At 35.8% G+C, this 25329-nt stretch overlaps 3 protein-coding genes across 10 annotated transcripts in view; 1 reads left to right on the forward strand and 2 right to left on the reverse strand.

Moving 5' to 3' along the window:
- The window catches only part of LOC127879169 (uncharacterized), a 156544-nt gene that overhangs the window by 44523 nt on the left and 86692 nt on the right, over nt 1–25329 (forward strand). The gene's annotated exons all lie outside the window — the stretch shown is intronic.
- LOC127879174 (anaphase-promoting complex subunit 10-like) overlaps nt 1–25329 on the reverse strand; it is a 160325-nt gene that overhangs the window by 4525 nt on the left and 130471 nt on the right. Inside the window, exon 1 of one of the 2 annotated variants that reach the window (XM_052425865.1) lies at nt 433–857. The exons of the other annotated variant lie outside the window; for it this stretch is intronic. The gene's annotated coding sequence lies outside the window, so the exon portion shown is untranslated. Of the gene's footprint in view, nt 1–432; nt 858–25329 lie in introns of those variants that run through there. 2 annotated transcript variants of the gene reach the window in all.
- LOC127879166 (tyrosine-protein kinase JAK2-like) overlaps nt 17728–25329 on the reverse strand; it is a 487084-nt gene continuing 479482 nt past the window's right edge. For all 6 annotated transcript variants that reach the window (XM_052425848.1, XM_052425847.1, XM_052425850.1 and 3 more), the window contains 6 exons: nt 23910–24192; nt 22262–22445; nt 20077–20204; nt 19468–19643; nt 18767–19060; nt 17728–18309 (listed from right to left, as the gene is read on the reverse strand). In XM_052425848.1, coding sequence (XP_052281808.1) covers nt 22374–22445; nt 23910–24192 — 355 coding nt within the window. In that variant the 3' untranslated portion in view covers nt 17728–18309; nt 18767–19060; nt 19468–19643; nt 20077–20204; nt 22262–22373. The remainder of the gene's footprint in view (nt 18310–18766; nt 19061–19467; nt 19644–20076; nt 20205–22261; nt 22446–23909; nt 24193–25329) is intronic.

Genomic DNA, 25329 nt, shown 5'->3' on the forward strand with positions numbered 1-25329 from the left:
ACATTGTCTGTCAACAAGAATAGTGTGTTGAAACACCGTCATATTTTTTTAAGGTGTATGCAAAGAATAACGCCCATAGGTGGTCATTCAGTTAAATTTAACGTGTTTTGAATTTCATTAATTGCTTTTCTCAATTTGTTATGAATGTCGTCAGTTTGGGAATGCCCACTGATCAACTGCGGAGAACTGCCGTTGTGTTAATGAAGAAGGGGTGCATACAGCCTCACAGAGCCGTCACAGCAAAAATTATCAAAGGCTCTGGGAGTCCATTTATATTTACTAAATGAGCCCCCCCCCCCTCTAGATACAGGAAAATTAAGAACAATATGAAACAGTAGTTTTACAATATAAAGGAGTCAATCTGTTGAAAGGAGCAGCAATTACATCTCTGAATAAGGATATAAACATTAAAAGGCATGTCCGGATACTTACAATGTCCGATTATAGTTCACATGTAGATTCTTCAAAATGTAAACCGTCTGCGAGTTATAATTCTCTATATACCCACAAAAGTTACTGTATAAAACTCTTAACGTGAGATAATATGAAACATTAACTTTTACTATTGACAGTGCAATTTAACTGAGATGACCAATAACAGTTTGTAAGTTAATGTTTGTTGTTGTTGTTTATTCGCTTTAGGTCAAACCGATAAACTAATACAATATGTCAAAACGGTTTATTTTCCGATGCTAAGACATATTTATGGGTACTCCTATATATATGAGGTCGATTTACGGTAGCTTACGTCTAATTATTTGGACTTATTTATGGGTTGCTTCCTATATCACGTTCGCAAATTTCGGGAATCAGACAACGTTCATATTTGACAACACTTTTTTGAATGACATTGCAAAAAGGTGTTATGTTTTGCATGTAACATCTTATAATGGCCCTTTACCAAGTTTGTGTCGACATTGTGACCGTTAACGGGCTTTTTTGTTTCCATTAAACGATTACCGTGAAAACTTTTTTATCTGAAATTGCCAGGCCTAGACATTTGGTATTTGGCTAGTAACACGATGTGGTGGTTCTCGACCAATTATGTTAAAATCATGCCAAATGGGGTAAACATTGGCAATGGGAGTTGCTTGTTTTAAACACAGTGGAACCCTTAAAAACTTCTCACCTGAAATCGCAATGGCTAATGGGTTTGGTATTTGGCATGTAACATGGTCCACTATGAAGGTATTCAAAAAAATGCCTCAGGGGTCAACATTGGTCCGGCTGTAAGAGTAACTTGTTACCCTTATATTTAACAGTGAACACTTTATAAATCTCACATAAAACCGCAAGGCTAAGATATTTGGCATTAAGCATACACAGTCGTAAGGCGGTTCTCAATAAAGTTCGTTTAAACCATGCTCCAGATGTCAAACTTTGCCCCAACCTTTTTCTTATATATAAATATACCGGTAGCGACAACTTAAAAAAAAACTTTTATAAAACCACAAGGTTAAGAGGTTTGGTATTTCGTATGGAGGTCTTTGCCAGGTTATTTAAAATCAATTCCTTAGGATAAACATTTCTTCCACCATGAGGGTTACTTGTCTCCGTTATATGTAAATAGTGAAACACAATTATTCTGAATCCACAATGAAGAGGTTTGATATTTGCCGTGCCAAGTTATTTTCCTTATCATGTCCCTGTGGGTCAAAAATGGGACCACACCCTGCTGGTAACACGTTTTAATGAAATTTTAAAAATGGTTGCGGTCAGTTAAAAAAGGTCTACCAGGCGGCACTCTGGAAGTCGCGTGTCATAATTATGAAACTTTGTCGGAAAATTTGTTCTAAAGATATCTCGATCAAGATCGAAAATGGTTTCAGAAAATTCATAAAATTGGTTAAGATAAATTCGCCGCGAAGAATATTTGTGATATTTTGATAACCATATACTGGTATTATGTAAAAAAATATATATATACGAATATTGCATGGACAGTTGCCTCTTAAAGATAAACGTATAATGTTATAAATCGATATTGCATGCTTATGATTACGCTTTTGTTCACATCGGTATTGCGTTAATGAAAAATACATAAATTGACAGTATCGGATCGAATATCTAAGAGAAAGCTTTATGAATAAGTACTAATAAATAATGTAAAAGTGTTATTAAAAATATATATTAAATGTAAACTAAATATAAATTATAACATATTTAAAGTTATAAAAATATGTTGTATAGACGTGAATATTACCTGAAATTAAGAACCATCTTATAAATTATATGCTTATTAAGTGATGTAAAGCGAATGTATAGTTGGTGACTTGGAAAGAAGTGATATCAGACGAGTCTGATATGACGTGCATAAGGGCGACTGTCAAGCCTTTTCCCAAGCCATATCGGACGAGTCTTATATCGCATGATATCAAAAGTCACCAGTCATATATGCTTATTATGCCAATTGTTTTCATTAAAAAAGTATGTTTTACGATAACGCCATTTAATCTATTAACACATACAGACAGCAAACTTCAGACTACATGAACGTTTCAGTTCATAAGTATGAAATTTAAAAACTCAGCAAAAACACAAAATAAACATTGCTGTGTTTTTGTTTTATTTAATTGTAATTCAACGATCTTCAAATAACAAGATTAAACATACAACGATCACTGCGGTTACGCAATGGTAATTATATGTGATCACAGCCGAGTCACAGTCGTCGAGCTTATCAGAAATGTGTCAGCGCATACAGTGATATCTCGACTGGAGATATCAATTTCTGAGTGTTATGTCATTCAAAATAATATTGCGATCCCTTATTTATTCTCTGTGACACGGTTGACATGAGCTTGCACCATCGGCGAAGAAGTTCAAATTGAATATGTCACTGGTGACGGTGTGGGGCGTCCAAGACACGGTGTTGCCCCCGCCTGCGCTGCAGCACTCCTCATTGCTCATATTCACGTGGAACGCGTCAATACACTGACCCGTCGACTGTTTCATGGAAGCCCAAAACACACCGCCACAAAAAAGACAAATTTGGCTTGTTTATTTTTTACTTTAGCTTTTCTACGACGAACATTGTTGCATCAATATATGTTCGTTAAATATTGTGCAATGTATGATTGTTTGCCTAGTATGTAATATACAAATTAAAAAGAAATAGATGTGTTTAAAAATAAGCTTACATAACTTCATTGACTTTAAGAAAGCTTTCGACCGCGTGTGGCATGATGGCCTATGGCTTGTTATGAGAGGATTCAACATTGACGAAGGACTGGTTCCAGTAATAAGGAATCGGCTGTTATTAAGAATGCTAGTAAATAGCAGCAGCTGTTGTGCTTCGCGCATGTATGTGTGTATTTCGGAGTTCATTTACAGGTCCCGCAGCGTCTTCGCGAATGGATCTATTGGTTGATCTGCCCCTGTGACACCTAAGGAGGGCTGTGTCACGCGATTTCAATGTAACACGCAGTGGACTATTTTCGGTATTTTCAAAACACCACTATTAACCTTAGTTGTTCTTGTGAACAACTACAATATACTCTTCCGCGCCATTAACTCATTCTCGACGCGGATGCGGATTGAGTGTGAGTTGGCAAACTGTAGTACCCTGCACACCGATTTTCCAAAAAAACACTATTTACATCAGTTGCTCTTGTGAACAACTAAAATGATTTTATAGAAGTTCGAATAGCATTTAGCAATTTACAAAGGAGTGTCTATTTGTTTGTACACATGTAGTATGGCATAATTAGTTTGACGTCCTAGTGATGTATTTGTTTAACATATACGTAGTTGAATACATAATGAATATGGAGCACCTGAGGTTTTATCGTTGCACTATTGCATAAACATATGCATTAGTGAAGTGCGAACCTAAAACACCAGTCCCATATAGATGCAGGATCAACACGGATCATTTCCAACACGATCCGGCATGGAACCGTGTAGCCGCCATGGCTACTTGCATGGCCTGGAACGTCCGGGAATATTCCTGGGGCTCCTGGAGGACGACACGGCAGTTTTGGGAAGTTCCGTGTTGATCCATTACGATGGAAGCATCCGGGATTATTTGGAAATGTCCGTGTTGCTTCCGTATTGGATTAAGGGACAGCCGTATTTATGCCTTGTCCGTGTGTGTCCTTGACAGTCCGGGAACACATTTCAGTAGAACACGGGTTTTTTATATAGAGAATAGGTGGTTAGTGTGTTAAATGGGGACAATTTTTCATGCAAGGAGTCCGATAAATTTCCCCAATTCAAGACAATTACCATCGTGTCTGTTTATCCCGATGCTTCCATTTTGTGATTTTATTTTTTATTTCAAGCTTTTCTTGTCATGGATAAAAATTATAACGTCGATTAAACTCAAAAGCAACCGTAATTAGTGAGTTCCAGAATGTGAGTTAGGCAGTAAAAAAGTCACGTTTGAACTAACCGCGTATCACTTAGTTTATCCCGCACCCCTTTATCCGGCAATAAACATGGCAATTTTGACAGAATAAAAATAATATCCTGTAATAAAAATAGAACAAAAAAAATCACATGAGTAATATAAATGTATTATCTCACTTCATGATGATCTGCACCTCTCACTCGCTATGTGAGGCGTCAGGAACACAAAGTTTTGTATTAGGAAGTTTAGCCTATCAACCATGTCTTTTGTTGCCGAGTCTCTCTTCTTGTCTAACAGTCCTGATGCCCTCGTACCTGGTCTTCGACTTAGGCCCAGACTCCAGATTTAGCTCTGCTGCTTTTGAATTCCAGACGTCTATAAAAAGAAAAGCAGAGGGCACCATTAAGCTTGATAGCGAAATGACCAGTCGAGAAAAACGAAGCACGCGTAAGCATGGCGAGAGAGAAAAAAAAACGCCAGAAACATAGGCAAAATTTGACAGAATCTTTGACACCACCGTCAACACCGACAACATCTCCGCCGTTTGAAATTAAAGCGAGGCGCGAGTCCAGAAAGGCTGCAGGTCGCAAGCGTGTTCGAAAAGAAAGATCAGCCGTATACCGCCACGTTGAAAAACTTAAAGTAAAATTGCAAACAAACACAAGAGAGGCTGAGAGATATAAAAAAACGACTTCAACGTCATGAAATAAATATGATGGACAAAAACTCACCTCGTACAAAAACAAATCTTCTTTTAATGGGACAGAAAGTGCACAGCAAAACAAGAAAAACTCTTTTGTTTCACAATGTTCTTATTCACGGCTTACGAGAAAAATACAAATCGGCAAGGGCAAACAAAACAAAACGACTGCTTGACAAAGCATTTATGAAATCTTTATTAAAGAAGTATCGTGAGAAAAGTATGGCTTCACATGAACTAGGAACAAACATAAAACGCTTAGAAAGAGCTAGAATCAGAGGAGCAATTCGAAAAAGAGAGACAGTTATAAGTAAATTGAAGAAATCAGTTGAAGAGTTTCTGTCCCGTGATGATAATAGTACAGTCAACGCAGGAAAACGCTCAACTAAAACATTAAAAAAAGAACAAACAGCAAGTGCGTCTTCTTAACGACTCATTAAAGACATTACATGTCAAATATTTGATAGAGACAACTAGCAAGATGTCGTATGCCCTTTTCTGTCGTCTCAAGCCCTTTTTTTATAAGACACCCTAAACCCTCAGACAGAGAAACTTTCCAATGCAAACTTCACGATAATGTGAAATTCAAAGCCGAAAAGCTGAAACAGTTGTAATTATTAACAACGTCTGACCTAAATGAGATTGCAAATACCATTGTTTGCAGCTCAAGACAAAACAGATTGCAAGTATAGAGAATGTTGTGTCTGCAAAGACAAGAAAGTGCCGTTGCAAGAGTTTGAGGAAGGTAAGATGACGGAGTGGTACGAATGGCAGACGAAACGTTTCCCAAGGAAAAGTACCGTTGATAAAGAAACCAAAATGGTTACAATGACTGTTAAGGAAAAAGAGAAAGGAGCAATTGGTTAATGATTTTCAACGAGAGATGGACAAATGTTGCAAGCACCTGTTTAACATTCAAAATCAGTACGAATCTATCAGGAAACTGAAAGAGAAACTAACCAAAAGAGATCTCATTTGCCACATCGATTTTTCTGAAAACTATTCATGTAAATACAATGAAGAAATCAAAAGCATTCACTTCGGGGCGTCACAGCGTCAGGTTTCCCTTCACACCGGGGTCCTTTACTCAGAATATGCAATCCAAAGCTTTTGTTCTTTGTCGGACAATTTTAAGCACGGACCTGTCGGGATATGGGACATCTTAAGCCCGTTTTGAAATTTGCATAAGACAAATATCCTGAAATCCAGAACTTGTACTTTGTAAGTGACGGCCCAACCACCCAGTACAGGTGCAAGGATTACTTTTATCTGCTCAGCACACTTCCATACGAGGAAGGCTTCAAATGCATTAACTGGTCGTTCATGGCAGCTGGCAACGGAAAAGGTGCACCTGATGGGATTGGGGCAGTCATCAAAAGAGCTGCTGATGGGGCCGTGCTGCATAGCGAGGACATTGTAAACGCAGTATCTTTGTATGACACACTTACTAAGAAGGGCATTGCTCCGCACCTGTTTCTTATAACGGATGACCAGTTTGAGGAACAAGAAAAAACTGCACCTAAAGATTTACAGGCGGTAAATGGCACCATGAAAATTCACCAGGTAAATATTTATACATAGTTTACAAATAGTAATAATGCTAATAATAATAATAATGATAATAATTATAATAATAATAACAATAATAATGATAATTATACTAATAATACTACTAATAATAATAATGCTTATAATGATGATTATTATAATTGTAATTAATAATGATGTAAATAAATCAATAAATCAATCAATCATTAATATTAATTATTTTTGTGATAATGAATGTTTACAACAATGATAAAATAAATTACGTTCATGAGGATGTTGTTAATGAAAAATCATTTATTATATAACTCAATTTGTTGAAATTATTATCAGAAGGATATTGACCATATTTCAGTTGTTAAAGCAATACTGCTTTAATAGCTGATGCCTGTGTATTTTAATGCTGTTTAATTTTACCACTAAGTAGCCTGTCTGAGCAGGAATCTCATTGTACAGACATATTCTGATTTATGCAACATACATTTACAGATATTTACTAGAGAGCCAGGTCAGTTCAAGTTTAGAGATGTCAGCTGTTTCTGTAGTTTTCCCAGTGACTGTGACTGTTTTACTACATCACAGGTTTCCTATCAATCAACAGAGGGCGATAGGTGATCCATCTGATACAGTTGCATCGGCAGACAGCGGAGGTTTTGGACTCGCGAGGATCTATACACAGTATGTTATCTTTTCAATGTTAACCTCAAATTTGATCAGGTCAGGGATGTTTCAAAATCGTTTAAGATAATAAAGAGGTTGTGATTTCAAACGCGTAACGCGTACTTGAACGAGTGATTTATCTTTATTATTTAATATGCGTCTTTTCCATTAATCATAAATCCTATATTAGAATCGCTCCCAAATAGTAGCATGGGTTTTTGCTGGTTTTCTTACAGGATTTGAACATTTCGACGAGTCAATGAAGGGCACGTACTGTGTTGTAACTTATGATGGAAAACCATACCCTGGAATAGTTCAAGACGTTGATGATAATGAGGTAAGTTTAATGTTTAGCTTTGATGTTTTATTGTGCTTAATACCGGGGTATGTTGCCCATGATGTCTGCATAGGTACTTTGTAAACATTTGTTTGCGTGCTTCTAACAGGATGCTCCATTGTATCATCTAATATTTTTTTAAATACCACACTCACGTCGTATATATACAGGTTGTTTAAGATGTATATGCGAGATTTTGCAGGTTTTTACTACACTGTCTGTTCGACATAATGTTAAACAACTGCTAGCTAATGTTATTTGTTGTTGTATATCCTACATTAAATAAAGTGTCTTGTATTTTGTAGGTAGAAGTCAGCGTTATGCACTGCATTGGTCCCAACCGCTCCTTCTGGCCGCGGACGCAGGATGTGTTGTGGTACCCAGGTGACCAGTATATAACCCAAATTCCACCACCATCCAATATTTGAAGTCGGCATCAACAAATTGAGCCATCCATATGGGAACAAATAAAAGACGCTCTGAACTTGTAAAACATATAAATGATATTAAATGAGTGTGCTCTGGACTTGTAAAACATATAGAGGATATTGAATGAGTGCAACTTTCATAGACAATTAATTGAATGAGTTTAATAAAATCATATTATGCGAGCATCTGGCTAGCAAAATATTATTTTATTCAACAAGTTCAATAAATTTAGTATAAAACTTACACGAATTTAATGTTCTACAACATTTGTTCATGATTATAAAATACATATATGAGTTCTTATTTGTTTGTTAAAAAAAGTTGTTTGTTTTATTGTTTCAGACTTAAAATAACGGAATACAGAACGCACATTCGATTTTAAATTGGTTTAAACAAACATAGTAACCATTTATGATGTAAAACGATTGACCGACAATATAATATCGGACATAGAATATATTACATGATTGTCTTTTGATATTGAATTTATTAAACGAGTTGGATACAATGATAAATTAAGAGGCTCTGCCGAGCATTTTATCATTTTATTGAATGAGTTTATTAAATTCAATGTCATAGAATAAGATACTGTTTTATCAATAAAATATAGAAGCTAGCACCTATTAATTCTTGGAGAATATTCGATTGGGCTTCATTAACGTATTTTAACTCCTTTAAAGACATGCTTCATGCATGTTCACTACCGTAACAACCGGTCACTACCGTAACATTAACTTCACTACCGTAACAGCATCATTTTCCCTTAAAAGTGACAAATGATTGCATACAACACCTCGAAAAGTAATTGACTTCAATAAACAAAGTCATATGTAAGTACATGCCAAAGTATGGAAAGTGCTTTGAAATATATGGAATTTTTAAGAAAATTATAAAGACAGACTTCTTCACCAATTTTACATTGCTGTCATTAAATGGTAAGATTTTCCATTTTCAATAATAATCTGGTTGAATATAAGGTATAGATAATTTTAACTACTTTAGACGTTTATTCAACTGAAATCAAACATCAATATGAAAAATATTATTATTGCAAATAAATACGAACTTTAATTAATGTTACGGTAGTGAAAAAATGTAAACATTAATGTGAATTTATTTGATTGTCAGCAATAAATATTGAAATGTTATTGTTGCAGTTGTTATTATACCACAGATAAAGAGTACACGTATTAAATTACACAAATAAATTTATCACTTCTCAAACTTTTTTTTTTTATTTAAAAAAGGACATTTTCTGTAGAATGGCTCCTGTATCCTTTGCCTTGCTTTTGTATTTCCCCTTGCCCTTCGTGTACAACATACAGGGTAGGGTTCACATTTAGCCAATCGGCCATGTTGCCCCCTGTTTCTATATAAGGGCGAGATGTGTCTTCTTTTTAGCGTCAGTTTTCGTGGATGATGCCGACGCTTGTAGATCTACTTGTGACGCTGATGGTGATCTTGAGCTTGTTTCTTATTGTTTCTGCTGATATTCATCGGTAGCGGATGGTGCTCGTGAAGATCGATTGGGAAGTGGAAGGCATTTCGACGTTTAAGCTATGTACACGAAATACCAGGTTACACCATCGAAATCTAATTGCATAATGATGGAATCACCGTTAGTGTGCGTGCGTATTTCGGCCCTTCCGACTGCATAATGTGACCTGGAGTGTCTCCTAGCATTCCTATCTAAATAATTTACTTCTTACACAAAAAATGACGAATTTTAATCATAAAATCGAATGTGCAGCTATTTGTTATCAAAGATATCAATATTAATGTGGCCTTGTGGTGTAGGGTAAAGCTCGGGTAATAGGAGGAAACCGTATCTGTCCGTTATGGCGACAAACAACAAAACCAACATACTTGTCGGGTAATTATATATAAAAAAAACACACAGCCCCCCCCCCCCCCAAAAAAATGCTACAAAAGGTATTTTAACTGATTCTGATAGGGTCGGATGCCCTTTATAACATATCAAAAGTTTACCTAAATTGGACCACCGAAAAGTAGTCTTGACTGTGTGACTATTCACTCAAATTGCATTATTTTTGTGTCTATACTTAGGTTTCGGGGTTCAATTAACACATTTAGATAATAACAAATTATGTTAGTCTATAACGTGACAGAGAAATACAACATAGTGTCAAAATGACCGCTAACACAATGACCGCAAGTGCATAACTATTAACTCAACTGTGTATTACTAATTTTATTATAAATATTTTTTCGTGTTTTGTTTTAAATATTAATCTCCAGTATAACCTTCTTTGAATATTCCAATACTGAAGCCCATCAACAACAAAATATACATTGTAAATACAGACCACCATTGTGCAAACATATCAGACCTGCGTTTGCTAAACACTGTCTCATACTTGTTTTTTAGCTCGACTATTATATATATGAATTATATATAGTGGAGCTATCCTACTCACCCCGGCGTCGGCGTGAGCGTGCAAATGTAAAAGTTTGCGTACCACCTCAAATATTTTCTATGTCCCTTGACATATTGCTTTCATATTTTGCATACTTCTTAACCAACATAATCCCAAGCTATAAACAAGAGCAGATAACTGTATCAAGTATTTTGTAAGAATTAAGGCCCTTTTTTTACTAAGAATATGCATATTATTGATAAATCTATGTTACAGTTTTCGTACCACCTCAAATATTTTCTATGTGCATTGACATATTGCTTTCATATTATGCATACTTCTTTACCAAAACTACCCCAATCTATAAACAAGAGCAGACAACTGTATCGAGTATTTTGTAAGAATTATGGCCCTTTTTTCACTTACAAAATTGAACATTTGGTTAAGTTTTGTGTTTAAGTCCACTTTATTCCAACAGTATCAAAGCTATCGCTTTCATACCTTGCAACACTTAGTAACTATAATAAGGGGACTGTGCAGACAAAGTTACGTTACTCTGACTGGCATTTTGACAGAATTATGGCCCCTTTTATGCTTTAATAATTGAACATTTGCTTAAGTTTTGTGTTTTGGTACATTTTACTTCTAAAGTATCATAGCTATTGCTTTTAGACTTGGAGCACTTGCTAACTATCATAATGGACTGTACAGTAAAAGTTGCATAACTCTGGTTGGCATTTTAACGGAATTATGGCCCTTTTTTGAATTAGTAACTTTGATAATTTTGTTAAATTTTGTGTTTAGATCCACTTTACTTCTAAAGTATCAAGGCTATTGCTTTCAAACTTTAAATACTTTCTTATTATTAGGAGGGTACTGTACTGGCAAGTAGAATTAGACCTTGACCTTTGAATGACCTTGAAAATAACTAAAGTTTGCTTAAATTGACATAACATTTTTATTTATGATCAGATTTGATTCATACTTTAACAAAACAACACTTAGCTGACATACCACAATGGACTCCACCCAAACCATCCCCCACGCCCCACCCCAGAATCCCTCCCCCCCAAAAAAAAAATAAAATAAAAATTTCTTTCTTTTTTTCATATTTTTGAAAGATCATCTAATAAATGACCACACCCCCACAGCACGCCCCCCTCTCCACTACCCCCACCCGATTTTTTTTTTAAACATGGTAAAAAAAACACACATATTTATTTATTTCATTTTTGAAGGACCGCCCCACCATCTCACTCAAGCTATTGCTATCAAACTTGAAATAAAATCTTATTAGTTTGTTTTATGTTTATACAAATGTTCAATAGTTTGTGGAAAATATACCTGAACTCAAAATCGTCTATAAAGTACAACTTCTTTAACACATAAGCGATCAATATGTTTCAATTATGGTCCTCTTCCACTTGACTATATTACCTTGACCTTTTTGAATATAAACTCTTTCCCCATGATGGCTTACGTTATACTGTCAAGCACTCGAATAGTCGAGCGCGCTGTATTCTGACAGCTCTTGTTTAAAGGTTGTGTCAACATTGCTAGTATATTGGACACATTCTGTGTGCATTACAGCATTTTGTGTCAACACTGCTAGTATATTGGACCCATTCTGTGTACATTACAGCATTTTGAATCAGAACTTTAAACAAATAATTATTGTCTCATTTTCCATCAATGATTTAATAATGAGTGCGAGCACATCCAGACAAGATAAGTGTCCAATATGCAAGGAGGAGATTGAGATTTCCAAGAATAACTGGGTTGCTATTCAGTGGAAGGGAGTTAAGGGAATACATGAAGCTAGTGTAAAGCGAAAGGATAATCTTGTTATTGAGGCTGGTACTAAAGTACATAAACACTGTCGTCAGCAGTACACAAATGATTAAAGCATTAAAAGCTATGTGGCAAAGCAAAGTTGTAGTTCTGTGCAAAAGAGAACCAAGTGGAGGCTTTAAAAGTCATAGAGAAGGCATACTCTGCGGTTGTAAGGTTGAATTGGACAAAGGGTATTTTAGCTGGGTACGTACTGACCAATTTGTGCAGACTATTTTAGAGGTCTGTGATTCCCGTTCAGATGAGTAGGGACTTACCGTAAAGGGCCGGATTGAATACTATATACGAGATTTACATGCAGCAGACGGACTTTATCATCATTCATGTAGTGGAAATTTTTGGTCCTTCAAATCTGTCCCGATAGAGTTTCAAAATGCCCCCGAAATCAAACGCAGAAAATCTGGTCGCCCTAAAGATGAAGATAAGTAACGAACATTTCAGAAGACGTGTTCTTACCTAGAATTACACAGTGAGTAACAACTAACTATTACGTCTTTGAGAGAAATAATGCGAGGGTACCTTTGCAATCCTGATTCGGAATCATATGACAATTACAGTTTGAAAAAGCATCATAAAACACGCTTCAATTACACTATTCATTTTTCCGAAGGAGAAGGTTTGGACGATATTGTTACGATGAGAGAACAAACAACGCAAATATTGAAATCAAATTACAAGCAAAAGTGTGAGGAATTAGATGAAGAGTCCCAGAAACTGCTTCTAGATTTATCAAAAGTGATATTAATCTGAGGTTGTTACCTTGACGAATTGGTATCCGAGTAGTGAGGATTTAAAGCTTGAGTCAGCTCTATCATTCCTTCCGACTAGTCAGCGGACACTACTGGAGACATTATTCTATGGTAAAGACACAAGACGCAAGGTTGAGGCAGTTTGTCATGCTATTATTCAAGCAGTTCGTCCACGAGCTGTCATTGCACTACTGCAAGTGGGACTTGCTGTACAAATCCATCATCTATATTTGTCAAAGTTCATTGTCGATACTCTTCACGAAATGGGATTTTGTTGTTCATATACAGAAGTTATGAGATTTGAGAACAATGCATCGGATTTTATGGAACCTGATGTCCTGGGTAGTGATATAGATTCGTTGGAGATGTCTGTTCTCTTTTCCGCAGATAATGTTGACCAAAATATTGTCACCCTTGATGGCAAAGGAACTTTCCATGGGATGGGTATCATTGCATCTATCACCCCGGGAGCACGGACGAACTTTCTGATTCCGCGAAAACAGACCTCAGTGCTGAACACTAGAAATAAGACAAAAATTCCTATCTTGGAGTACCGGTTACTAAGACATGCTTGTCATGAGGTAGTATTCGAGGACCTGCAGCGATTTCTGGATCATGAGATAAGAGTCGATATTTTGCGGGAAATCTCCTTCAGCTTCAAGCAGGCAACGCCGAATTGACAGGGAATGATGCATATTTTGCATCAGGGGAGCCAGCACCCTGGGCAGTCGTCCGTCAAATACTTGCCTATGATCAATATGTTCTCTCGGGACAAATCGTGCATTCTGTCAACATTAGACTTTTTTTGCAACCTTGCAATGAAGCACAAAATTCCCGCAATTGTAGCGTTTTATTAACCCTTGTATTGGAAAGCTGCCGAAATAATAATTGATGCGCCACAAAGTAGTTGTCTAAAAAACATATTGTTCTTATGTTGGGATGTTTTCATACACTCATGAACTTGCTAGGGGCCATAGGATCCCTCATGGAAGGAACCGGTTTCAAAATCATACTTGAGACTGTCTATGGAGAAAATGCAATTGTGCACATTATGACAGGGAAGGCTGTCCAGAGGGTTTTGCGGGGCCATTTTCTTGTTGACAAGTGCCTTCACAGCCACCTTATATCCGAAAGACCCAGGAAGATCCTGAGATTCAGATACTTATGGATCAGGCCGAGGAGTTGTACTCTTCCCTTCTTAGGGGCGAGACGACGCTAGCAAATGCTACATGTTCTGAGATTTTGATGAAACTCAAGACGGCTATAGAGAAGAAGAAACATGAACTTGCTCAAACATCAAAGGCAAGCCCATTATGGCTGAATTATCAGCTAATGGTCAGCATAGCAAGGATGTTGATCAAGGCGGATCGTACTGGGTGTTGGCTGATGCATTTGCAGGCAGTATCCGATTGTCTATCCGTCTTTGCTGCAGCAGGGCACTTCAATTATCTGCGATCTGCTTATTACTATCTTCAGCAAATGAATAGCCGAGAGAAAACGCATCCAGAAATATATCAAAAATTGGTTGATGGTATTCACGTTGCTCGTAGGATCAATCAGTGCCTGGCTGGGCTAAGCATCTTGTCATTGAGGAAACATTGATGAAGTCTCTTAAGAGCGCAGGCGGTCTAACTCGCGGCAGTGGGATGACCGAGGAAATGCAAAACCTTTAGACCCTATCTGCACCTGTAACATCTGAGTACAATAGTACAATGCAGGATTTCACAGACCTTGCCTATACTACAAGTCCACAAGACAAAGAGTCGACTGAGGCGCGCATCAAAAGAGATGCTTCTGATCTCGAGAAAATGCATACCAAGATTACACTTGCTACACAGCTGATCCTACTGAGAAACATGGTCAATCGGATAGTGGCTGGTTCAGATATGAATATGCATGCATTTCAGGAGGTTGGGAACAAGATCATAAGAGATATCAAAGGAAAGTCGGTATTTGCTTGCACATTTAAGAGAAAAGATAGAGCCAAAACTCTTGGGAATAGCTCCGCTGTTAAGATTGCTGATACACATCAAGTGAGGCTGTGATGAACTGTATTCCTGAAACAGAGTGTTACGTGCTTGATGGTGGCTCCTAACTTCATCGTTTACCATGGTAAAAAAGGCGACACATATAACGCAATAGCCGGGTCTTATGCAGATTTTACTGTAAGGTATTACGGTAAAGTGACAGTGGTGTTCGATGGTTACGAAGACGGTCCTTCTATCAAAGACAACACACACCAGAAACGAGCAAAAAACGTGAACCCTATTGTGAGTTTCACCAAAGAAACAGAATGTTCATGCAAAAAGGAGGACTTTTTATCTCGTGACAAAATTAAGACAGGCATAATTGCCCTGATCAGCACAGCTCTGACTATTAGGGGGTGTAATGTCGTTGTTTCACCAGGGGATGAAGACGTGGATATTGTTAAAGCAACAGTGGAACGATCCCGTCATAGCACCACAACGTTAATCGGCGAGGATACAGATTTGTTAATCTTGCTACTGCATTACTCCAAAAGGTACCATAAGACCATCTACTTCCTCTCTTATATAAACAAACAGTGAAAGGAACACAGTCAAGTGTATAAAAGTGTATAAAAATAATCTTTTGAAAGAACTTTTAGGAGACGAAGTGTGCAATGAGTCGCTCTTTGTTCATGCTTTCACAGGCTGTGATTCAACTTCAGGGATTTTCGGCATTGGTAAAAAGTTAGCCTTTCGTAAATTAATAAAATAAAACCTTTTCAAATCATAAAAATATGCGCTAGTTTATTCCTCATTTTAAACAAGTTTCAAGAGGAAATATCACATCTTGGAAAAGGCTTGATGGTGGAACTGTTTGGTGAAAAGTCCAATGATTCCTTAGAATCACTGCGCCATAACATTTTCACAAAGAAAGTGGCTAGTGCCGAAACAGTTGTCACTCCTGAGCGACTTCCCCCAACATCACATGCAAACGTATGTCATAGCAAACGCGCATATTATCAAATCATGGTGTGGATGGGGATGGCAAATAATATGAAACCTACTGAATAGGGATGGAAACAGGAAAACGACCAATTCATTCCAATCATGACCGAAAACAATCCCGCACCTGATGAACTATTGAAAAATCATACATTGTAACTGTTCTGTAGGATGTAAATCCTCTCGATGCAGCTGCCGACGCTATGGACTCCCCTGCACTGCTGTATGTGGACCTTGCCAAACTGAAAACAGTGACAATCCAAACAATTCACTAGAGGTCTGTACTGAAGAAGAGGAGGACGGCACGGACGTTTAAACGCCCCGAGACAAATTTAATGGTAAAAGGTTATGGTGTATCATTGTATTTCATGATTACTCAACTACCTAATTATATCATCAATTCAATCCAAGTGTTCTTTGTCTCCAAAACTATGGTGTTTGACATAAAAAATTATCACCTTTGAGTCAAACGTTATTTACTTGCAGTCCTTCCTATTTTTGGATGTCATGTTAGATTTATGTGTAAAATAATAAACTTATACTATTTCTGGTGATCTGAAAGTGTTCTTTGACCCCAAAAACCTAGGTAAAGACGCCTAAATAAACATAGTTATGATCATAAATAGGTTCGGGCGGCCATCTTGAAAAACAACAACTTATCGGAGGTCGGAGTTCGGTAAACTTTTCATATGTTATTATGTACCTTCTACCCTACCAGGATCAGTCAAAATACCTTTTGTAGAAAATTTTGGGGGGTTAAAGTGTATATTGACCTGACTATACTGTCGGCAAGGGGTATTGAACCCAAGGTGAGATGCACGTGTACCAACCACAAACCCGACAGTCAAATTGATGGAATCACAGAAAATGAACCTGCATTTATATAAAAATTCGTGTTGGTCCGGGGCAAACCGTGTTTGGTCCGTATCGATGCCGTGTTTATCCGTGTTGTTGTCGTGAAGGTCTATGCAGATGACGTGTTGGTCCGTGATCCTCCGGGCTTATGTGTGCATTCATCTCTGCCGTGTTGATTGTGTGTTGCTGCCAAGATTGTCCGTGTTGGTACGGGTTGGTCCGTGTGGATACCTTGTTGTCACCGGAGTGATTGTCTTTGGGAGACCATCGACACTCAAAAATTCCAAAACGCCTACGGATCATCCCGGATTTGATCCGTGACTGCATTGTCCCTCCGTGCTGATATTATACAAAACTTGTATGATGAGACAGGGCGTTCCGACGTGTATTTTCGAGATACTTTGTACCTCTAGTTTAGGCGACAAAGGCAACGTATGCGGAACGGATGGTAAACAATTCAAGAACGAGTGCATGCTGCGGTAAATCATCTGTCAGACTGGGTTGAACACACATTAATATCGATTAATATGGCAAATATCGAAGTAAGAATTCCATTGAAAATAATGATACTAGAAGGGAGATTAATTTAATTTTCATAGTATAATATTTAGGAATGTTCTATGTCCATTTTTTCTTCTTAAATTGTTTGGGGTCGCCTTAATAGCTGAATTTAGAAGTAACATACATTAAAAATGCCACATACAAAGTATAGATTTTTAATTAATAATAATAGCAAAAGTAAAATTACTATTGCAAATGTTGGAGTACTGATAAAATGTAAAATATACAATGCAAATGAGTGCCTTATACTCTATACAGTGATTTTTAGAACTTGTGCCTGTGCTTAATTTTCTTTTATTTTAAGTTGTCGCCTTGATTGCTTAATTTAGACAAACAAAGGAATCTATCTATCGTGCACACGTAAGTCACACATTTAATGTATTGCGTTATTAAAAATTATTACACTGTCAGCACATGTGTCCTTGGGGAAGTCAAAACTGTTGCCCAAGGTGATACTTCATAAATGATATTGCAAGAGAATAAGTAGAATCAAAATAAACATCACATTAAGACTAGACTATTTAAGCTATAATAAAAACATATGTTCACTCAGATATAGCTTATTTCTGCACTGTTATGTGATTTGAATAATACTTGAAGACATCAGTTAATACTGTACAAACAATATAACACGTATAAGTCTCTTATAAAATCATCTACAAACTCACCTAAAGGCTGTATGCCATTTGAGATATGAAAATTAAAATCTAACTTCTAGTTTTTTCATTTAAACGAGTCAAATGATCTTGAAAATTTCATTTTTAAAATCTGGAAATAAGAATCCAGCAACAAAGATCTAATAATGTGTTGCAAACAGACTTGAAACAATTTAAAAAGAATCACAAATCTGAAACTTGATTTTTGACTGTTCAGATAATCCTTTGAGCATTATCCAGCAGGAACTAGGACGGATGATTTTCCAACCTGAAAAATAAAAAACTAATTGAACTTTTAAAAAAGGAATACGCATAAACAATCTTGGATTAAAATGGCATGATTCTTATTCAAGACTGATTAAATCTTAAAAAAGTGTGTATTGAATTATAGGAAACAAGATGACTGCTGCAATAGTACTACTATCAGAGAAAACTGAGCTCTAAATAGAACTTAAACTAGCAAGTTACCAGCATCGTGTCTGCATGCTGCATATTCTTTTAATTTCGTTCACAATGAAATTTCATGGATTCATAAAGTCAGGCATATTCGTTGAGTATTTGAGCTGACCCACGAAAATCCAAAATAAATTAGAGTCTGATGAACAAAATTGGTTTTGCAGTATGTTACATCTGCAAACTCTTCTTATTTATGGCACAGTTGTTATCAATAAAATGGTCTAGATGTTCAAGAAGAAAGTTTTACTCAACGCATGTTTAATATTTACCATGATCCAATGTAGGTAACAATATCATGGAAATAAATCCGCTTCATAAACTCTTTTTCCCAGCACCTTAACACGACACTATCATAAATTTCCTTCGGACACAATTCTGGGCATGAAAATCTCTCTCCTTGTTTGATTTTCTGCCAGTAGATCTCAGCTTCATCTTTATCTCCAGGGGCCAAGTCATCAAACCCAGGCTGCTTTCCATCAAGGAATACCTCGCAGCAAACAACACCGTAACTCCAATTGTCAGTATACCTTGAATACTTGGACAGCAAGACCTCTGGGGCTGACCTTGAAAGTGTGAGGCTTAGATTTATAATTATCATACTGTAACCTATATAGCCTAGATTACCACATTGTCCCAACCCTAAAGATTTTACCATTATTTCCTTACACACATTAAAATTTGTTACATGTTTGACAGTTTGTTTGCATCCATTCTTTTACAAAATTGTAGCGTGATGAAAGGATAACATCATTCGCGTTCCCAAAGAAAAACACACACAGAGATAATAAACGGCTCAAAAACAGGATAAGTCCAAAGTGTTTAACAAATAAATTGAGAATTATGATATACTATATTTCCATTAACTATGTTATTAAAACTACATTAACCATTTAATAATGATTAAATGACTTTGATCTGAATTAACATTCATCAAAATAGCCATTTTTACATAATAAGTGTAACAGCTTACCACAAAATCTTAGTCTTGCGGTTGGAGCGCATGTATGTGAAGTCTTCTACATCAGTGTCCAGCTCCTTGGCCCAACCAAAGTCAGATATGAGTGCAGTAAGGTCAGCTTTTACTAGAATGTTTTCTGCCGTCAGATCACAGTGTATGATGTTATTCTCAAAGAGGAACTGCATTCCCTGAGAAGATATTGTTAATGAAGAATACAAGTATTTATCACAATTACAAGTTCATACTAATCAAAAACTTGCCTCAATCCCAAGACAGATGTTTTCTATTTAGAATAAACAAAATAATAGTTCCACCTGAATCTGTAACAATCACAATAATCAAGAGATGAACATAAAGCTTAAAACTGAAAACAGCATTTGTATGCTAGGAAAAAAATAAAATCATGGTCTCATTGTGAACTTATCATGGAGATTATGACAGATCTAATAAGATTCATGGTAAATCAAATCAACTTATAAAAGAGTTTTTTTTAACCAAAAATGCCATTAAATCGGAAAGTGTTATCCCTTAATCTGTGACAACACTTTAGCATACGCTTTAATGCCAATTTTCCCAGACTGAGGACCATATAGTCAGCAGGCACTTGTCTATTACACTTACATGAGCAGCATCCTTGAGAAGTTTGAGCTTCTGATGTACCGTCACTGGCACTGGCTGATTCTGCAAGTACTTAACCAGGGATTGATTCTCTGCATATTCCATCACATATGCATAGCATATAGTTGTGTCTGTAACATATAATATGTAAATATGAACATAATATGTACCATGATTTTTTTTATGAGCACTGAAGCACATTGATCCTCGAAGTAATAACCTTTAAGCCGTAGAAGGTACCAATAAACGTCATGTTTTAACAGTGCATTGTATCCCATTGTTTTATAACTTTCGACAAGGTTCATGGTTGTGTTTTATTTACAAGGAAATACAATCTTAACTACTTACAAAACAAGAAGACCAATATGAGCATAGAATGCCCCCCTGTTAAATGGGAATGGTAAGTTTCAGACCCAGGTGTACAATTTGAACAATCTTTGTAAAGGGCCAAAATATGATGTCACAGAGCCAATATAAAAGTTATTTTCTGTGTTGTTTCATAGAAGTTTTTTTACTTATTATGCTATAATATTAAAGCGGGTATATACGATTTTGTCAAATATTTATGAATTTATATAAAATGTGTAAAAAACGTATTATATATATATTTCAATATAAATTAAAATAAAAGTTAAGAAGAACATGTGTCGAAAAATGCGAAATAAGCCAGATATTTAATTCTGAAATTGAAAACGGCTGTACAGCCGAATTCGCCAGCATGTATACCATACATGTACGATGTGAATCTAAACTTAGTTTAACGGTTTATTTGAATTCCTGCAACGATATCTATTCATACGACACACGAACACTAACTCCGATCCTAATACAAAGACGAATGCTTCGGTTATTGTAGGAAAATATGTACGTCACAATCGGCTCGGGGCGCTAATTTTTCTTTGCTGCATTTTATGAAATTCGGCTTTAATGTATAATTTTTCTTGCCTATTTTGTGTTATTGTAACATATTTTATCAATATATTACAATCAAACACATATAAAAAATCGTATATACCCGCTTTAAATATATATAAAACATTTCGGCCCTACATCTCAAGGAACGGCCAGTTTTGACCCCAGGGGTATTACTTGAACAAATTCAGTAGAAGACCACTGCACTATGTTACTAACCAAATATAACACTTCTTGTCCATTTGTTTCTGATATAAGACCTTTACTGTTGTTTAACTATAAACGTCTAGATAAATCATGTGACCTCTAGGCCGTTTTTAACTCCAGGGGTATGATCTTAACTAAATTTAAGAAGAATAAATATTATGTTACACAGCAAATATCAACCCTTTGAGCACTGAGGTTTCAGAGGACAAGTTAAATACTTAATGAGTCTGTTGAAATCGTGTGACCACTGGGCGTGGTCAATTTGTACTGATTTTGATGGCATGGTTTATCTGCTGTTAAATCTGAAATATCAAAGCTTTTGGACTTCAGACTTTGGTTCCATAAGATTGTTTGAGTTATTTACTATATTATTCAATTTATAAAGCATGTACACTGTGGCATGGCCAGTTTTGACACCATGGGCATGATTGAAATAACTAAGTATAGGATCACTATATTTTGTTACTTACCATATGTTAAATCCCCCAGCCCAAGAGTTTATGTTATTTACTGTTTAAGTCCATCTAAAACATGTGATGCCTGTGGCATGGCCAGCTTAAACGCTATGGGCTTCATTTGAACAAATTAGTAGATGCCCAAAATACTGTTAGAAAACAAATATTGAAATCTGACCATTTCTGATAGATTTAAAAAATATTCAGTATAAAAATCACATAAGAAATCACCTGAGATGTGGTCAGTTTTGTCTGCATGGGTATGATTTGAATAATTTTAGTATTTAAATTTATAAATTTATTGATTTGAATAATTTTAGTATTTAAATTTATAAGACCCTTATATACTATATATTGAACCAATTTTTTTTTTAATGAAATGTTGATGAACAACTGACCACTCATGACAGGCAAAATGTGATCTCAAAAGCTCATCCTGAGCATGTTTTGCATATATGCTATACAAAAAAAAAATACAACATGCGAATAACCCAGTAGATTTTTTTAAATCTAAATCAATCACTGCACCTTTTCAATATAGCTGTATGAAAATTGGAAAAATCTTTGTTGTTCACTATGACACCAGAGAGCATTCCTATTTGTTTTTCAATTACCTTTTAAGTTGTACAAGCCAATGAATTCTACAATATTTGGATGATGTTGTTTACACTTGAGCTTGTGCAGTAATTCAAACTCTCGCTGGAATCTGGGGTATTCACTTGCATTTCAGCACTTCTTTACAGCTACATGTACATTTCTGTGTTCAAACCTTCCCACGAAGATATCTCCAAATGCACCCTGCAATTAAAAAACAATCTTTGGTTATTGTTTTCTTTCCCCATTTTTTAAAGGCCTTGTTTAAATAAAACGTCCATATTCCCATATCCTGAGTATTGTATCCCTGTGTACTGGCATCCAGCTATAATCAAAGAGCAGTGATCCTTATCAGCCCTGATAAATACAAAGATGATGAGAAAACTAAGTGCAGAAAAGCCCTCGGAAAGTCAGCTGAGGATAAGATTATAGATACAGATTTTAATTAAACAAACACAATCATCTGCATTATTTAAGTATAAGTAAAAAAGATATACGGCGTTGATTGTGGTTGGTGTTGATGGAAGATCAAAAATTATATCAATGAAATCAAAGATAGCAAATGCCTTTTCTGTTCTTAGCTGCATCACACCCAAATCAAGGCAGAATTATGGGGTGTTGCGCCAGATTTCATGGCTTATTTTGTTGCTTATTTGGCTTTATTTGATAGTATTGATAATTTATCAATAGATACAGAACAGAAAACCACAAGAAAAATGAAAATAAATGAGAACATATTTAAGTCAACCGGCCACACACAAATCATCCATACATACTTGAAACATTTATATGCGCGTTCTTCAAACAGTCCTGTTTTAGTGGTTTGTCGGACATAGCTATTTGATTCCATTGTTAATAGTATCGTGAATCATCGAGCTCAAGCTGCATGAATTTGTCTATATGGTGGGATATTTCTCATTAAATCAATCAACTGGTACTTTTCACTGAATTGTTGAAAACACATCAATAATCTATGATTGACATTCCATAATAATATCGCCCAATATCTTCATATAAGATCTTTGTGTTCAAAATAAAATTCAAGTTCACATAGTTAACCCGGTAGTGCTTATATAACGATTCTGTTACTGGCCGCGAACTGACCTTGAGACTTTGCGGGTTGGAATGGAATGTATTAAAGTGAGGTAACGATTCCACTGCATAAAAGACGGCTAGTTTAAAGCTTGATACATTAACATGTTGAACAACAATACTTATATGATCTATATTATATGAGTTCACAGAATCTTATATGGTAGTAATTACTAAATATGAGAACACAGCCTTTAAGTGCAAATGCTCAGTCGATGACAATCTTCTAAATATAAGGAGAAACACACAAACTGTATTGATATCGACAGTTGAGTGTTAAACTGTTCTATCCCTCAAGCCTTTTCGTTAGAGATAAAATGATTTCATGCTGAAAACGCATTAAACATCGTTGCAAAGCGCACTGTAGTATCATTTCATATCCTATACTTCTAGAAATTAGAAAGTCAATTGAATAACATATTAATAAAAATGTGAAAACTGTTTGTAGATTTCACGTTTTCTATTTCAAAAAGTTTCAGGCCTACTGGTTGGACATTTTATTCAAATTCATTGGACACTTACAAAGGTCAGCCAAGCTGTGTTGAACATCTATGCCGAAAAAAGTCAAGAGCTAACCTTGCCAATAATACTGTCACTGTCCCAAAATATCTTCAAAGATGTCTCACTGAGGACCAGACTGTTTCTGTTTGTGTTTGTCATGTTATCACTGGTGGACAGGTCAGGGGTGACTGCTGTCACAGCAGCTTTGGTCTGCTGATGCAGCCCCTCAACCGCTGTCCAATGTCCAATTCCGTTAGCAAGAAATTCACTGCGCCATCCCCTATTTGTGGTACAGCTTGCCAGAAAACTGCGGTGATTGTCATGATCACATTTCTGTGACATAAGTGACTGTATGAACCTTGAATCAAAAAGAACTGACGTTATGGAATGGAGAAAAAAATAATTTCAAAGCTTGTTTTCGATCCATAAAATAACAAATGTGCATTTTCTTCATGTTATGGGACATGCTTCTTTGCTGAATAAATGCTGTTTAAATTGAGAGTACTGTAATAACTCTTAGTTTTGGACACTCAAAATTCTCGGACACCCATGTATTTAGCCACAATTATTATTTTTGTGACTACAATGTTTCTCCAAAATTAATGACTCATAATCTTTTGAAAGTTTATTTTACAATGCTATTTTACAAGAATTTGCCCTGTTGACATCTGCTGACACTTCGATTACGCATTTTTATGACTGGATTAAGGACATAAAATCTGGCAGACGAATGCCTTAGGACAATGGACCTTAACATTTGCGTTATTAGGTAACTATGTATAACTATGTTTTACGGCAATATACAATGGTTTCACCCATCAGCATACATAAAAGTTATTAATACTATACGGCTTAGTATTTTACAAGAACTTGCTACTATTCGTTTAAACAATTGGCGCTATACACATTTCATACCCATATCTGAAAATCAATCCAATATGTTTAGTGTCTCTAAATCTCAAACACACATATTTTTTGTCCCTAAATGTTCGGAAACCTGATTTAAAAAAATTGTATCTAAGTTGTTGATTATTAATATACAATTTAGTGTCCACAATTTAAGAATAATTACAGTTAATCAATCAGAAGTTAGTAAAGAAACCATGCAAATTTGCAGAACAAATTTAATTAAATAATAAGCTCAAAATTGTATAGCTCTTTTTAAAGTCAGAAAGAAATATATCAAAATTAGGAACAATCATAAAGAAAGTATAAATGAAGAGTGATCACTAAATAACAAATGAAATTATTGTTAATGAGCCGTGCTAATATCGTATCATAAGTTATTAAGGTAGAGATAAAAAGTATTAACATGGATAGCTTCAACTATTTAAAAAGTATGCATATGTGTAATGGCCAGTGTGAAATACAATAGTGTGGATATACATAGCAATACTTAATGTACAATTATATCAAGCATCATATAAAACATTATACAGAGACAACTTCCAATAATTATGAAATACACTTTCATTCTGCTTGTTTTAAAAAGAAG

This window comes from Dreissena polymorpha, chromosome 4, assembly GCF_020536995.1.
Source record: "Dreissena polymorpha isolate Duluth1 chromosome 4, UMN_Dpol_1.0, whole genome shotgun sequence".
Classification (NCBI taxonomy): domain Eukaryota; kingdom Metazoa; phylum Mollusca; class Bivalvia; order Myida; family Dreissenidae; genus Dreissena; species Dreissena polymorpha.